We start from the raw sequence: 17,889 nt of genomic DNA on the forward strand, positions 1-17,889 counted from the left end.
TAAACAGCAGGGCTTTTTTGATCTGAGTGATTCTGCAGCTGTTCTTACTGTTAAAGGTTGCAGCTATTCTCTATTTTCCCTAAAGCAGTTTGAATTTTGTTTAGTTTTGTGGGGGCACTTTTTGTCACAGTAGTTGCAAGGGTTCTTCCAGGACAGGGTTGTGCTCTGTATTTACAGCAAAGTTTCTGGAGGAAACATTTTTCCTCCCGTAGCGTTCTTCTTCTTAAGGTTTCAGTGTGGTACTTACTAAACTAATTGATGTCTGCTTGAATTCATGACATCTGTCTCTAATATAGGTCAGTGGAGACAGCCTTTTTTGGACTACTGTTTCAGAAAGAGGGGTGAGGAATATTCAAAACCTCATGACTATATACAGCATTTTGTAAAACTACTGTTAAACCACATTCCCCAATTGTGAGGTCACCTCTGCATACCATCTAGAGCACTTTCTTCACTGACCAGTATTTTTTTTTCTCTGAATTTCAGCCCAGTCTGGGGAGGGGGGAAAGCACCCTTGCCATATCAAGTTGGCTTTTTCTTTTGTTTAGAGGAGTTAAGTTGTTATTTTTTCCCAGGCTGTCCAAACCTTCCAAAGAAGAGTTTAAAGGGCAGCTTTTATCACCCTTAGCCCTGGAAAGTTACTGAAGAAACTGAAAAGGGAGGATGTTGTGAAGTGTTCGTGTTAGATTTCCATCTCTGTCAGTTGCTGAGAGAGATCTTTCCAAGTGGAGTTCATTCCCCTAAGGTTTGGTGTCTTCCAGCTGTCTGTGCAATAGATCTGCTGCTGCAACAGAAAGGGTTGAACTTCTTTTGGAAAATAAAAATGGCCAGACCAAAGACTCATCTGCTCCAATATCTTGTCTCAAAGTGCTCCTATAGTTCAGGGGAGGAGAAAAATACACAATTGTGACACTATTCTTACTCCAGGATCTGCTCTCCAACTTCTGAGGGGAGGAAGCTTTAGAATTTCCAAGTTAGGGATGTTGTTAAACCTCTTAATAGCTTTTGATCCCATTTATATATCTGGTGTCTGGTAACATACTGATGTGGAGAAATCTGCTTATTAACTGTGTGTTATACAAGTGCTTCCTTTTGTCTGTTTTACAATCTTCAGGGTAATTATGCTTGATGTTTCAATGATATAGGAAATAGTGAATAATAAATCATGGTGGACATATTCCATATTATTCTGCTGTGCCCTACACCTAGCAAAATGCTGAGTCCATAGCCTGGTTCATTCCACAATGAAATGAACTACATTTTTCTGAAGGAAGATTTGGTGATTAAAACCTTAGTGAGACTGATGTTCTCATCTGGCATTTAGAACTGCTAAGCACTAGATTTTGACACTCAAATCTACTAAAGTGTATTATCCACAGACATACAACTGTAATTTTGGCTGTGCTGCTCCAGAAATTATTAGGTGACCTTTTTTCCCCCCACAGCTGTAGGCTTTGGGGAAGTATCTTTGTTTTCAGATGTACTGATTCCTGTTAGTTTGAGCAGAGGATTCCTGGATTCTAATTGGATTGAATTATTTATTCTAATCTCTTTAGCACTTGTTTGTCTCTTCTGGACCTACACTGCTGAGTTCATTACACTACAAGTAGAAAAACCCTGTTCCCTGTCCAAAGAAAGCATTGCCTATTTGTAGATGTAACAGATGAATGTTGGTGAGGAAGATTTATGGGTTACAGCAACAAAATTATGACACTGCAATTTATCTTCCATCATTCCTTTCTTTGGCTGAAGTTGATGTGATAGGTGAGCATTTTATTTCCTATTGGGCTTGTAGTTGCTTCATTTATTATGGCCATTGCACTAACAGTGGTTTTTAAGAGGCATTTAAATAGCTGATCTAAACTAAACTAAATCTAATCTATCTAAACTAAATCTAATCTCAGCATTTAGTTTCTGCAGGCTTTGAGAATACATAGCCTAATATAGGTTGCACAGGGTGCACAGGTTCCTGGCTTTGGAGAAACATAGACATTCTTTAGAAGGTTCTTGAAGAAGGAGTTGAGCTAGGAATCCCAAATGACTGCTGAGAGAGTTTTTATTGGCTACTGAGTCCTAACACATCCCGCCTCCAAACAGTGTGGTCATCCTCCATTAGGTTATCCTTGTCTCCTAGCTGTAAAACCAGAATGTTGATAATTATCACTGAGGATGGAAACCCAGTAATTTTGGACTTATGGAAACTAGAATAGATAAAAGTCTAGTAATATACATTGGGAAATTGTGTTGATTGTCAACAAGTTACTTCATCATTAAGTTATATGGTTTTTGTCCAAAGATTAGTAAATAATCAAAAACTCGGGGAGCAGTCATCTTCATTTCTTTGTCTTTCTTTGGTAAAACAACTGCCTTCTGAGAAATTAAAATTTCTGGAGTTCATGCTTTTTGTTTAGTCTAATAATTGGTATTCTAGCCAGCTGTTTTTTCCTTTCCATGTTTCTTTAAAAACAAAAGCAAGCCTGAAATGGACTGTTTTCTTTGGTCCTCATCTGTGTCTATTTGAACACAATTCTGCTTTTTCTCTGGACTACTAGTCTTGAAGGTAAGATGTAACCAAAACAGATTTTTTTTTTTTAAGGGCAAGTTTACAGAAACCAAAGGAGATTGGGAGATCAGGGATATTACTCAATCTTGGAGGAGTATGCAGCATAAGGTCACAAACAAAATGTGCCATGGAGTTTGGTTGCATTTCTTATCTTCATCCTTTAAATCTGTTTTTTGTTAGTGTCAGGATTTTGTTTCTTTATTTACTTACTTAAACAAATAAAATCTGTCTACCTTGAAAGCTTTTAATTATTTTTTCCACAAGAATCCCAACACTTTTTTAGGTGTTGATAAAAAGTTGTTACTTGAGAAGCTCCAGGCAGGGTTCTTAGTCCTTGGAAGTATAAGGGATGGTACAATGAGATATTCCTTTCTGATAGAAAAATCACTTACAGCTGTATTTCTTAAGATGTTTATGTATTTAGCACGGCTGAGACTAATCTGAAATTATTTCTTCTGCCTAGTGGTCTAATTTCTACTATTGCAAAGACCAGGAATGGAATTTAGTAAGGAAGTAGGATCCTTGTGACTTTTTTGTGGGTGGAAGCCCTTTCAGTGTGTTGGTGCAAAGATGGCATTTCAGAGGGTGAGTGGCATTTCAGTGTCACTGCTCTGAGCTGTCCCTGCCCCTCTGCCTGCCCTGCACTTCCCAAGGGCAGAACTGGCTTCATGTCACCTCTTCCTTCAGGGATGTGAAGGTAGGTCATGGGTTTTGGTGAAATGTCTTCAAAACTTTGTTTTCCTGGGCCAGTTTAATGTAACCTAATCTTCTTCAGCTGCTGTTCTTGAGTAGTCCAAATAAATAAATAGAACTATGTGTTGATTATCCGTGTAAATTAATTTTGTGAGAAGCCACTGTTCTTGATAGAGAAGCAGAATTAGCCATTCATCGTGTCATTTTAGAAACAGGGATTTGGATCATCTTTCCTTGTATTTGGCCCTACAACCTCCCTGAGGAATTTGCTTACATACTGAAGTAACATTTAAAATATTTACATTTATTTTGCTGGCTATAGGGCAGTAGATGCAGTTCCCATCTCTTTCAATGTAAGCATTTTGGTTTTCCTCTTCTATCTACTCATTCCTTTCATTTGTTTACTTTTTTCTCAGCTGGAAAATAGCAAATATCAAATGATCAGGCTGTGTAATGCTTTGAACCCAAGTTTGCAAACTTGTAAGAACTGTAATTGGAGCTTCTTAAAATTCTGGTTCAGTGTTTCCCAAGCCATACAGGTGAATGTGGATCTCCAGCCATGTACCCAGGGGAGGGTTTTGTGGTGGTGTCTTCACTCAAAGAGATTCCACAGAGTGACATGATGCTCACAACTCTACTTATGAAGGCAGAGGTGGAGATGCAATTTTCAGTGCCCTGGTTTATGGGATTGACTACCCTGGAGGTGAATGTAAATGACTTCTCTTCCTCAGGCTGAGTGGCAGTAACTGAGGGAAACTGAACTGAAAGTTTTGTTCCAGGAGTGTACAAACTCGTCCTTTGGCCAACACTGAGCCGTGACTGGATATGGTAGATACATCTGAACCAGGGAGTCCTACCTAAATTAAAATGCTCTGAATCTTACAGGGTATAGCTATGGGGTCTCAGTCTCATTAGCTGCTTTGATTTGGTGATGTGCCAAATTATATACTAATATTTCATTATTGTTCCATAATACCTCGCTGTGTTTTATATGCCTTCATTTCATATTCTCATTCCATCTCCTATTCATTCTTCATGTATCATGACAAAAGCTTTGTAGAGCTGCTGTGTAGCCATGAGACTCAGGTTATTTTGAACCAAAGAGAAAGAAACCCCAAGGAGAAGGATCAGCCTAGAGAGCACATTGCCAAGGACTCCTTTTCCTTGTTTGAGAAATGTGTCAGTTCATATATTGTGTGTGCAAGAGTAACAGGAAGAGACATCAGTCCTCAAATAAGATGATCTCAAGTAGATGAAGTTTTTTTGAGTTTTACAAGCTGCAGTTTAAATTCCATGTGAAAGGCAAAGCAACAAAATCTGTCTCTTCAAGTAGATTTTGTAATATTCAATTACATGAGCTTAGTTGTGGCCATTTTTTTAGTAATCTAAACACTGAGTTGTATTACTAATTTATTTTTTAAAAGGATTTAGATTCCAGTCTATGAGGATGAGATGCTATCCCTGATCAGGACACGATGAAGGAATTAACTATGGTGACGTTTTCATATTTGAGATTAAAAGGAGACACACATCTGCCAAATGCAAGCAGAAGGAAAAATCTTGTTACTTTTTCTAAATCCTCTGAAAGCAGCTGGATTTTTAACTTATCCAAATTGTGAAATTTTGTTGAGATTGATGTCCACATAACAGTGTAGAGAAGCACAGAATATCATAAGAATTCAGGATGTGTGCTGGTCTCATAGGAGAAAAGTTAGAAAAAAAAGCAAGAGTGCATTTTCTCTTCAGTGGAATAAGCCAATTACTTCCCTTCAACTTCACCCTCATGCAGGCACTTGTTTAAAAACAGCAGATGTTTACACTTACTGACTGTGACTTGTTTTTCTCATTTATTCTGGAGAAATTTTTTACTTTACTGGGTTTTTCCTGCACAAAATCTGAGCAAAATTTAAAGGGTCCACAGTGTCATCTAATTACATTATTTCTGCTGTCTCCACTAGCTCTTTAGCTACCTCAGCCCAGTATGAGGATGAGCATTGAGAGCTGGAATAATGTATCTGGACCTGGAAGATGTAGGGGAGATTGGAACCCTTCTGTCATAAGTGTCACTATGCTTCTGGCTGGCTGGCTTATCAGGATGGCCTTGGAGTCCAGGCTCAGTAATGGGGCTAGTGAGATGAAGTTATTACTAGCTTCTAAAGCACTAAGAAAGTAAAAGTGTTTGGTTTTCCCATTTGGAAATAAAAGCATTGTCAAAGAGGCACCAAAACATGCAGGAGTGTAGTAGATACATTGTCATCAAATACAGAGGAGATGTTCATTTGTAGACTTGAGTTCTGTGCAGTTCTTTTATTACAGAACCACATAGCTACAAACACAGTGTGATTTTTCAAAGTTGGATTTGTTTGAAAGATGTGTAGTACTCTATGGGATGCTTCATGCAGGATGTTTTACACCCTGATTTGTGGAACACTGATCTCTGCAAAATTTGTGGATCTCGCAGGGAAAAATACCAGCAAAGCAAATGTGTGTATTTAAAATGAAGTCAGCTTGGATAGCTTCATCTGGTAGCAGAATGATAAACAGCAAAGCTGCCCCCAGCCCTATTCTGAATTTGCTCTGGGTTACACCTACTAGGAGTTTATCATTACGAGCATGTTGGCAGTGACAGTATGCAGTGCCTATTTCAAAGAGAGTGAACAAATAAAACATGTCCCTAAATGGATTTAAAATGTAGAGTGCCCCTTTCTAGTTTTCTGTAGCTCGGTGACTCAAAATGCGGCACCAAGAAAGGAGATGAGCAAATGTTGAATGATATGAGATGGCAGCTATGGTTGGCTTAGAGAACTGTTCTGCCTCTGGCACTTTGGATCATGAACTTCATCACATCCAAGAAATGTTAACAGCTCGGCCTGGGGGCTTTAGCAGCTCTGGGAGTCTTTGTAGGTTTGTACTGACAGCTCCCCTCCATCAGTATGCAGCGATTGGCATGCGGGGGGCTCACACGCAGGAGGGTCCCAGCCTGCTATTCTTGTGCAGAAACACCATGATGGGCATCTGAGTGACGTTTTAATTTGATAATGAAAGCACCATTAAATCAGAAAAGAGAAAAATGCCTGTGTTTGTGGCTCAAGATATTTTGTGTGACCACTGAGGTCATTTGAGACAGGCCTGCTGTTGAAATAGTTATACAAGTTTGCCAGCAATGACTCACTGCTGTGGTGGCTGCAGATAAATTCAGTTGCTTTCTACTTGTTTTTGGAGGTTTTGGTATTAGGGGTTTCTGTACTTTGCCTAAAGATTAAAATTCTAGCAAGTTTAGATTCGGTTGAAAAAAGTTAAAATTTCCCACATTTCTTCATATCTGAAATGCTTCAACAAGCTGTGATCAATACATCCTGCTGTCCCTTTTGTCTGTGTCAGAAGGGGGTAGAATATACCTTAGCATCATTAAAACCTTTTGTTTTGTCAGTCCTTCATATACCTATTTATAAAGAGATCCTGACTGGCATAAGAATGCAAATAATTTTGGATACTCATTTCTCAGATGTTTTCTCATCTCTCTCATTTAAAGAAATGTATTATGATATCCCATCCTCACCTATGGAAACCAAACTCACAGATTTGGGTTGTGCTAGATGATGTTACACCTCTCTTTCTCTCCATGTCTATATCATATATTTAGAGATATCTATACTTTATTTTAAATAATTGGCAGTGTAAATGGTGGTTCTACTCTGTGGGGCTGCATTGTCATCTTCATTTGAGTGTTACTGTTGAACTGGAGGAAGAAACCTTTCATTACTTTCCTGTTGCTGATAATGATGCAGCGAGAACAGTGTTATTGATGAATCTTTGCAGCTTCCACTGAATGTTGTGCATGGAACTGTAAATGCTTTCTTGGTTGTTCTTTGAAGGAATATTAACAATCCTCATATTGTGACTGACACTAAGATATCTAATGTTACTTTGAAAGCACAAGTGAATTAATGACCCTTGTAATGCTTTAATGAAATGGATGAACGTAAAAATTTTGCAGGTGATGAATAGGGGACACAAAATTAAAGGTTTTTTTCACGTAACTCAGTAGACCTATGGTAAATGCATGTGCTGGACTGAAATATCTTTAATTGAGTTGCTACTCTTGTTTCTGTACAGAAACTGAATGAAGGAACACCCATATATTCTAAATTTGGCCAAAGAGTCACTAGCCAAGCTGAATTAAGACACACCTCAACAAAGCAGCAGCAATGTCATCTCTTCCAAATACTGAAATCACTCATCCCTTGATGATACCCTGCCAATACTGCTTGAAGCTTTGTTTCAAATTCCTGAAACTATCTTCAAGTAATCTTCTAAATAATACTTTTCTATAATTTTAACTTCGATCATAACTTAGAAAAATAGCCAAAGCAAAGTGCTGTTTATGTCTTTTTTCCTTTTGAAAGGTGTAAGTCTAAAATGATTATTGATATTTTTCTTCCATGAACTTTACCTTGCTAGCTATGAAAATCTTTCAGCAAAACTAGTGGTTTAGTGGTATTACAGATATCTTTACCTCTCTGCTTTGTTTGTTGTTCTTTTGTGATGCCGTAGTGCAACAAATAAATGATGGTCTGTGTTTGCAATTACTCCCTGTGGCTCTTTTCTGCAAAGCTGTGAGGAGAAAAATTACTTGGATGATTGCAAAAACTAGTTCATAGCCAGGAGAGTCCTGATTCTGTACTTGTTTTTTCACAGGCCTCCAGAACTAGCATCAAAGTATGCCAATTTCTCTGAGGGAATGTGCAAGCCAGGCTATGCATCAGCGCTCATGACTGTCATCTTCCCAAAGTAAGTAATCACTGTGGGAGTTTTTCCCCACTTCCCCCGACGACTTCTCATCCTTCAAGGTGGGTGATAGGCAGAGCTTGTCTTGAAAAGTGTCATTGCTCTCTCACTTCATTGGTTCATGGAGAGACCAGTGCTGAAATTCTGGACAATTTGAGTGGTCAGTGGCAATGGCTTAGTTGACTTCAGTCTGATGAGGACTTTGCTCAAAGAGTAGAGACTCCTGGGTGTTGAGTGATGGAACAAATTATGTTGTTAGTGCATGATACAAACGAGTGGTCAGGCTCACTGCTAGTACCAGGTGATGCAATGCTTGGGGAGCTTTGGTCATGATTAAGTTATCTGGAGTAAATAGTAAAGTGTGATGTTTTGTTGTGGTTGATTTTGGGTGTTTTGTTCTTGGGAGAACAGGGTAAAGCGTCACTCAGGTGCCTGGAGTTTATAGAATTGCTGGGAGACAGTTCAGGAGATAGATTGGCAGGAACATTAATCTGTTGAGGCTCAAGCATTTCAGTTTGGTGCATTGAATGGAAAATTTGACCAAACAGTTTGACCACTGTACAAGCTTCTTGTTCACGTGGAAGAGATGCTTTAGTGCAATGATCTCTTTGGCAAAAGAGATTGTGGACTTCTTAACATAACTGGCACTTTTCCAAAAGAGATATTTTATTTCTTTTGAGGAGGGAATTTCCATGACCTGTGCATCTAAAGGTTAGGTTGAGTGATCATGGCCTTCCATTAAAGCCTGAAACTGGTGGTATCTTCTGCCTTTGTTTTTGTTGACAAGCACGGTGACTGGAAGCTTTTTTAAAATAAAAAAATACATCTGACATTGCCTTGTAACCAGTAGATACTAGAGACATGCCTTAAAAACAAAACAAAACACTGAAGTTCTCCATCACCAGTGTAAACCAAACAATTATCAGTATTATCTTCTGTGAGAATTTTGGAACTCTGGGTAGAGTATAAATACTAGAACTGAAAGTGAGTGCTTTTAAATCTGTGTTTGTGTACATGCTAAATGTAAATAGTAGAGAGTAGAATGAACTCATTATAACAAAACTATTAATCTTATTTTAATTTTTAAAATACTTTGGCTTTAAGAAGGAGCTGTTTAGCCTCCTAGAATCTGAAGTGATATTTAGTCTCTCCCTCAGCAGCTGCTAGCATATCTCTGTTCAGTCACCTCCCAGTAGCTGCCTGCATTGAACTAATTCCTTGCAAAGAGGTACAAATGTGTCTCTAGTCAAAGGAAATGTTCATACATTGAAAAATTGTATTGACAATTTTAAAGACAGCATGGACCTTAAAACTTGACTAATGTTGCCTTTTTTTCCTGTGATGTCTTTGATTTCTTTACAAATTAAATTCAGTGTTGGACATTTAATTATTTTACCCAGTTCTGCTGTTAGGATGACTGACCAGTAGTTCTGAAAGAAAAATCAAGCTGCACTTAAAATTCCTTCTCCTCTGCAACTTTCCTTGTACTCAGAGAACTATGAAAGTTAATATTACCAAGCCAGGTATTCAATATATTTAGAACTCTTACAGCCAAATTATCATGCCCTTTCATTTAAAGATTGGAGCTGCATGATTTATTTTATTCTAGCTTCTGTTTTCAGTTGATTGTGTCATTAGGAAACCATCATCTCTACAACTGACGTTTTTTAGGTGCGGTCTTTGTGGTAAAATGTGTGTTTTTGTTGGGTGTTTTTAATATTTGGATAAAGTTGGTTTGGCTGTTTTCAAGCATGAATGAAATGAATAAATGTTTTCCCATTTTAAGGTTCCTGACTTTTTAGTGCAATTTTAAATGTGAATAGGCAAAATATGGTGGAAATAGTTGAAATAGAATAAATGTTTCTCAGAGGATGTAGCTGTTCTTGATGCTTTTTTACTGGTAAAAATGAGAATTCAGACTTTAGCAAGCATAAGCAAGTGGTGGATTGATTAAAGAGCAATGGCCTGAGAAATACCAAAATGTGGTTGATGGTAAAGAAAGACTAAGCATTTGTTTGTTTGTTTGTTTGTTTGTTTGCTTTAATGAGGTCCTCAGTTGATCAGTTCTCATTCCAGCAATGCTTTATCCCTTCATCAATAATCCTATCTGGAAAAAATCCTAGGTTGTGAGTACTAAATAAAGGGTCAGTTATTTCTAAAGAGCAATCTGGATTGCCTGATTTAAATGGCCACAGTCCAACAAAATATATGTTAATACATCCAACATGAAATAAAACATCTGGGAGGACCAAATACAGATTTTTACCTTCAAGATAGAAAAAAAATCCTCTATCTTGGAAACAGGCAGAGAAATCTTCATGTCATCTTAACAAAATACCATTTCTTAAGTGCTATTTCATATGTGCACAAAAAAAGTTGAGAATTTTGTGTGAAACACTGACTTAAAATTAAAATACAAAACCTCACAATCCAAGATTTCTAGACTACTGTGTCCAGTTTCAATGGTAAAGTGTGAGAAGGGAGAGGAAATAAGAGATGGAAGAAAAGCCACAAAAATGAACAACGACTTGCTTAAACAGTAAAATAAACAAGACTCCTAGAAATAAGTAATCTTTCTGAAGCCGAAGTTGTATCCAAACGAGGAGAATAGGAAAGAGCATTAACTTTGGCAAGTTAAATATAAACCATAATGAGGTAGAGCAAAAAAAATGTTGAGGAACAACTTTGTAGAGACTTTAAAAAAATAATAAAGCTTTTTGTCTAACTGTCAAAGGCAGAGAGCCTGTCAGAGATCCCGATGAGCTGATAGAGGTTCCTAATATTACATGTGAGCTGAGGGAAGGTAAAGCTGGTGCAGAGAAGTTATTTGCATTGCTATTCACTGCAGAACAGTTCCCATGTGGACCCTTCATTTCCAGGGGACAGGCTGGGGGAATGTGACAGAAGCTTGACGTTTTGGAGTGAATTCCAGCACAAAGAATTGCTAGGAAAAGTTCTCACTTTGTGAGGAGCTCGGTGTTGATGTTGCCGAGTTACACACGGTTGTGTGTAATCATTGCTTAAATTGGCCTTAGAATGGAGGAATGAAAAGCAGTAAACGTGCTGGGCTTTTCAAGAAGGGTCTGGGGGGTTCTTTGGGAAAGTGGAAGCTAAGAGCAAGCCTGGTTTCTGTATCAGGCTCCTCTTAGAACCTAAAATTAAAGAATAGCGTTAGTGTTTGTTCACAGATAGAGAGGAGACAAGTTGGCTTTTGCAGCAGGAGCTTCTGCCCTGTAAATCTGCTTGTTGTGTTTCAATGACTGGATCAGCATTTGATAAAGGCAATTCAACTAATACAATACATCTGGATTTCTTTAAAAAACCCATAATACACGCATAAAAAAAACCCCAAGCAAACAAACCCATGCCCAAAAAACCAAAACCAACCAAATATTTGCTGTTTGAAAGATTTTTTGGCAAGTTAAACTGGTGTAACGCTGTACTGATTAGATAGTGTCTAGGTAAATAGTGCAAACTGTACGGAAAAGATAAGAAGATTGGACAGTACAGGGATGTTACTCCTGGAGTCCTCTGGAAGAAAGTGTGCTGGGATCTCTCGTGTTCTAAGTGCTCATAAACTACCTGGAATGCAGGACGAATAATGAAGCACTAACACATTTTTCCAGGTGGTAAGACCAAAAGCTGACTGTGAGCAATGTCAGAGGGATCTCACAGTGGTAAGTGGTGGGGCAAGAAAATGGCAGCCCAAATTCAGTTCTGATAGGGATAAAATGGTGTTTGTGGAGAAGACTGATCTGATAGTTTGAGATGTGTGGTGGACTTAGTTGTGCCTTAGTTATACTCTGTGAAGCAGAGCAAGCAGAGTGTGTTCACAAGCCTGTATAACATAGTGAGTGATGTGGTTTGACAAGTTTTAGAGATATTAAATGCAAATATTGTGCTCCGGGTTTAAAATAAATAAAAGTAAGTGCTATTTAATGTTATTTCCAGTTACATTTTTCTGCAAATGGCTCCGTAGTGGACAAAAGATTTTTAAAAAATAAAATATACTTTAAAGCATATTTTATATACCAAAAGTACAGAACTCTCTAAGTTACATCCTAAATGGATGTTGACGGCAGCATGTGGCTTGATGTAGTCCCTCTTTCTTAGGCGCTTTTTACTGGAGTGTTGTCCCATGGACTCAGACATCAGGTGTTGGACAAAATGGATGGCTGGTCTAATCCCTTGTGCCCATGCCTTTATTTTCTGGGTTTTTTAATGATAGCAGAGTGACATAGCTTCAGAAAAACATGCTGTAATCTGAGTCATGACAGTGGCTCCACACCAAGAGAAGTGGGTGCATGATCCCAGAACTGTCTCTCAGTGTAAGGTCTGGCCAGCTGGGCTGCTGCTCGCTGTAAATGAAGGAGCTATCTAGTTTCTCACTTTCCAGGACAATAAGATTCTGCCTCTTGCAAATCTCTCAACAGCAGATAATGACTCAAAGTGCCTGAAGTGAAGTTAGTGGTTTCAGAATGATACAAAGGAAATGGCAAGTGTGTTTGGTAGAATGGCATCAGTAGGTCGGTGAATTAGACTACTATGTTCAATGAATTACACTATTTTAGTTGGTCTGAGGTCACCTACGAGTCTGGAGTTAATGCTTTGACCTTTTTGTAGAAGGCACTAACTTGTATTTGCAGTGGTAACCCTGCAGTCTCCTGCGTGTCTGGCCTTGCTGTGGAAACGATGCTGCCTGTGTACAGCTCTTTCTATGCCCTATTCTTTATCAAATGAGAAAAGAGATCTCTGCCCACAGTCTGTGGCTGACATGCCAGCCTGGGACAGTTCAGCTACTCAATACTCAGCTGCAATTTTCCAACCACAAGCTCTTGTAATTTGGCAGCTAGTACTAAAAATTAGAGGAGGCGGTAAATAGAGAGGGAATGTCTGCAGCCTCCAGACTTGTGTATCTGTGTGTGGTAGGGTAACATGGCAAAGAATTATTTAAAGAGTATCTGAAAGTATTTCAGAGTAAGGGAGAAAGGAGAAGTTCAATACACAACAAATCTGTTGGTGTTGTGACCAACATAGTGAATTTATGATTTGTGATTCAGATACATAAGACTGTTTTTGCACCAAGGATAAGATTGTAAGCATTTTCTAGTCAAATGGTGCTAAGAAATAGCCTTATATGAATCACAAACCTTTTAAAGTCACTTCAGATATAAAATCAGTCTGATTTGTTTGATTATTCTGGTTTGAACTTCTATTGATTAGCAATTGGTATTTTCTTTATGATATTTTTCCCCCTCTTATTTTTCAATACTGTAGCCTGCTCATCATTCAGACAATAAACAGCTCTCCTGTAAAGTCTTCTGGGTTTATATTTTTATGCTGAATTGCTTCTTTGTACATAAAGTTCAAAAATTTTAAAGCTTTCATATCAGCAGAGAGTGCATGACACGGATTTATGCCAGCCACAGAAATTTCAGTGGCTTTCTCTGAAGTCATTCTTCTGTGGGTTTTTTTTCTGATGTTTAGTTCCCCCTTGATTTTGTAGGTCACAGACTCCTGTGCCTTTCTCCACTTCCACAGGCTGGGGGAGTATAGATAGGGCAGCACCAGAAGTCCTTTCTTTAGCGTGTAGACTCCTGTCTCCTTCACATCAGAGCCTGGTAAAATTTCTTTGCCGTTTCTTTCTTACAAATACGGTTTTGCAGTTTTTATGCTTTTGGGAAAAAAACCCCATTTTTATATGCAAATGGGGGATAGGGACTTTGGGTGGAAATGGAGCTTCAGCAAGGGCTTTAGTAGGAGTCAGGATAATTTAAAAATGTGGTCCCCTGATCCTAAGTATTTCCACATTCATTTCCATATCTCCTTTCAGGAAGCTGTGCTTCTTATAACAGGCACACAATAGCATCTGTCCATCCCACACATTTCTGCTTTGTTGTTTAGATATTCAGAAAAAAAATATCCCAGAAAGGGAATTTTTTAACCCTCTGCTTGGAATTGACTTTCTGCATGTCTGACTGTCTCCATGCCACATGAATTACTGCCATACCCAGCATGGGTTTGTACTGAAGTGACAGGACACGAGCTCAGTGCTTAGGGGCTGTCAGTGCAGGTGATGGCTGCTTCCTCTGTCATTAACTATTTAAGGAGAGCAGAGGAAGGCGAAGGATGGCAGCTTCATGTGGCTCCTGAGAGCTCCTGAAGAAATAGGCTGGATAATTAATGTGCCACTGAGGATTGCTACAGAGATTCAAAACTGTTGCCTGACTGTAGTGTGGGGCATCTGCTGCATAGCTTGGGGTCTTCTCAGTTGCAGTGGACAGTATCTCTTAATATTTTACAATATATAAAATTGTGTGTGTATGTATATATATATATATGCTGAATTAGTTATTGTAGTTATTGATAGTAGGGTTTTTTTTACTTCTAAGTTTAAATATAATGTGCATCTCATTTTGAAATACACTGAGCTGGTTCATTTTGTTAATGTGAGCTGTGAAAGCAGCTCGTGTTCAACGAAGAGTACACACATCTCAAGACTTCCACTGAAGTCAGGATCCCTGTGTCTCAGACACTGCTGTGAGAGTTTTCTGCTTTCCTTCAAAACAGGATTGATGCTGTTCTGGGAATGGGGAGTACTCTAATCCCTGTCCCTTCTTTAAACCTCTTGTTCTGTGCCTGTACATTCATTTAGGAATAGTGTGTGATGGTGACAGTGATGGTTTCAGAGCTCACAGTTACATTTGGAGTCCCAGTAATGCTGTAATCACAGCTCTGGAAGGAACTTCCTAGGTGCCAGTGCCCAAAAGGATGTTTGGTGTTTGGGGAAGCTGAGCTGCTGACCTGGAATCTTCATCACACCTCCCACCTGTCACCACATCAAAGACTAAGAAAATATCATTGTTGCATTATTGAGGTTTGAATTTGAAGGGACAAGTTCATGCAGGTGTATTTTCTGATAGGCAGCACTGAACATCATCCATTTCCTTCATTTTAGTGGTTAACTGTGGCTAAAAGAGTTCAAGACTTACAGGAGGGGAAAGAAAGAGTGAAAGAGAAGTTGTTGGTGCCCTGGTCACTTGGGCTGTCAGGGTTTTCCATTTGTCCAAGCTCCAGGCTGTTAAAAGCCTGCCTGTGCTATGCCAGGGGATTGAAGCCTGCTGCTGCTCACCCTTACCTCCTGTCACCTCCTTGTTCTGTGTTTTGTAAATCCCAAGCTAAACAAACATGCAAGCCAAAACACACACCCTCTCAAATCACTTCTGGTGTCTGGGTAGCACCTCCCCACGCAGAGCTCTGTGGCTTTTCCAGCAACACATCTTCCCATGCAGTCAGCTGCTGTTCCACTGCCACTGCTGGCAAAGGCAATATTTTGCACTTTCCTACCTTTCTTTCCTTGTGAATTTTATGAAGTGGTGCCTTTTTTTTCCTTTATATGTTGGTTCTGGAAAAACTTCCTCAGCTTTTTCACCTCTGCAGTTAGTGTGTCAGATGTTATATATAATTTGAAAACAGTTATTAAGAGGATGATTTTAAAAAGTATGTATTAGTGTCAATTTTGAGTGACAATTGGGGTCAGAGTATACAACAGGTAAAATTCCCATGTTTGTTTTATTGTCATGGACTTGTTTGAGATATTTAAATCTCTCGTACTTCGGCCTAAAGGTGACAGGTATGTTATCTCACTAAATATTTTTGCAGAGGCTGGCTCTAGTGAATATACAGCACAGTCTGCTAAGAGATGTTTGCTTTCAATGTTCAAACTAGGATTGTTGTCTGAGTCTTGGTGCTATTTATAGCTGGGTCAATTGGATTGCCCTTTATAACACCCTGACTGCTTCAGTCCCTTGAACCTGCCTTGTCTGTAGGAGGAAGCTGGAATTAAGGAGCAGCATTTGTTAACTCATGTCCAGAGTGTTGCAAACCTCTGGTACTGAAGTGGTGGTAGCTAAAGCTTTCTTTAAAGTGTGGTCATTTAACTTAATTTCTCTGCAGCAGATTCCCTTCATTCATTTTTTATTGTAGAGAACAGTGCTTGGGAACGTAATTCCAGAGAGGAGCAGATGAATCCTGACACATGACTTCACTGCTAGCTCTGAAATTCATGCACTGATTGACCAGCTGGAGCTCAAAACACTTTGTACTTTAAAACAAAATTCAATGGCAGCAGCTCATTGCCTCACTGCTGGTGATGTGCATGCTGCTGCAGTCAGGTTGAAGTAGATGTGGCATAATGTAAGAGTAGATGTAAAAAAAAAGAGGAAGAAAAGGAAAAGGCTCTGGTTTTGTTTCTGCATCCCTAAGGAGTTCATGCTGCTCCATCACCTGAGTGAACAGAGCTGCCTGTGCACAGTGCAATGAACTGGGTAAGTAAAGTAATCCTTAGAGCTGAACATGAGTTTTCCCTCCCCCATCACCTACTCATTTAGTGCAAGTTTATTTTAAATCCAGACCAGTTCACTGATTCAGTTTATGGAGTTTCCATGTCATTATACAAACCCTGCCAGGGGTGCAGCCTGAGAATTGAAGAGCTGAGGTGATGGCACTGCAAAAGCTCTGGGCACCAGGACAGGGGTGTGGGGAGCTGATGCTCAGGAGACAGAAGTATGGTTTCACCTTCAGTTCATGTAGGTTGTTCTTTCTATCCCATGTTGAATTTTTAATTTTTAACCAAATGTGTATAGTTATACATGCAATTCCCACGTGCTGATCATGACAGTAGATGCTGTATCAGAGCCACTTTTGGTGCTAAAATCTTTCATGTTTGACCTCTCTCAAGAGTTTAAAATGAAGTATGTGAATCCATGTGATGTGCAGGCTTTGTGACTGAAAAGTAAGTCTTCAGAGTCTTTTTCGTGACTTTGGAACTAAGTGAGACTATAAAATGAAAGCTGGAACATGGACACAGGGACTTTACTGAGTATGTGCCTTTCTGGCTTCAAAAATGATGCAGAGCATATGTGTTCTTGCTTTAATATGAGTACCCTGCATCATATGTTAGAGTGGGAACAGGACAGGTTTGGTTGTTTTGAGGATGGCTTTTTTTTTTTTTTTTGCTTGTTGTTTTGAGGAATACTGAAGTTATTTTAAATTATGGACTGTTAACAAAAAAAAAAAAAAAAAAAGGAAGGAGAGCTTTGAAATGTACAAATAAACAACCATATTTGCGTGAGCATGAAAGATTGTAATAGAAGCAATAAACTTGTAATAGAAGCAAAAAAAATGCTACCAAATGAGCATATTTTATTGTGCATGGGTGTTTGGGCTCTGTTGCTGTGGCCCATCTGCTCTTAAAGCTATACCAGCAAGAATGGTTGACTTCCAGGAAAATCTTGAAAATCTTGCAGGAAAGATTGCTTGAGGTTCTAAATCCATCTGAATGAAGGAAAATATCAATGAGCATGGAATGCAAGATATGAAAAATATCAGTGAGCTTGAAGGTTAAGCTGTAATATCACTGTGGTTTTGATATACAAGCCTTACCTTCTTTTCTCTTCCTCACATTCCCAAAGAAATTATCTTTTTTGATTAAAACTCTGACTTTGCCTTTCTGAAAGTTCATATTTATTGGTTCAGGCCACCATCTCCCCAGAGCCCCAACAAGTTCCTTGATATCTTTGAGACTCTGTATGTCACTGGTGATTTCCTCTTGCTGTAGAAAAGTGTGCAGGTTCCCTCAAAGTTTTCTGAATTGTATTCCAGAGTGGATAATTGTTCCTACTGAACTCCCTACTGGTGGCTTTCATCACATTTCCTATCTTTGGGTAGATTTCAAGTCAAATTATTTTCCTCTTCTATCTTTCCCTCTCCTCTGTTACTGCTCACTTTGTTCTATTATTGAAACATTTCAGGAGTGTCAGTGCATGCAAATGCTGTCACTGAGC

At 38.9% G+C, this 17,889-nt stretch overlaps 1 protein-coding gene across 5 annotated transcripts in view; it reads left to right on the forward strand.

Annotated features, from left to right (window-relative positions):
* The window catches only part of ST3GAL3 (ST3 beta-galactoside alpha-2,3-sialyltransferase 3), a 169,386-nt gene that overhangs the window by 58,219 nt on the left and 93,278 nt on the right, over nucleotides 1-17,889 (forward strand). For all 5 annotated transcript variants that reach the window (XM_058030422.1, XM_058030421.1, XM_058030424.1 and 2 more), the window contains one exon: nucleotides 7,955-8,047. In XM_058030422.1, the coding sequence (XP_057886405.1) occupies nucleotides 7,955-8,047 (93 nt within the window). The remainder of the gene's footprint in view (nucleotides 1-7,954; nucleotides 8,048-17,889) is intronic.

The sequence above is a fragment of the Melospiza georgiana genome, chromosome 9, assembly GCF_028018845.1.
Source record: "Melospiza georgiana isolate bMelGeo1 chromosome 9, bMelGeo1.pri, whole genome shotgun sequence".
Classification (NCBI taxonomy): Eukaryota; Metazoa; Chordata; class Aves; order Passeriformes; family Passerellidae; genus Melospiza; species Melospiza georgiana.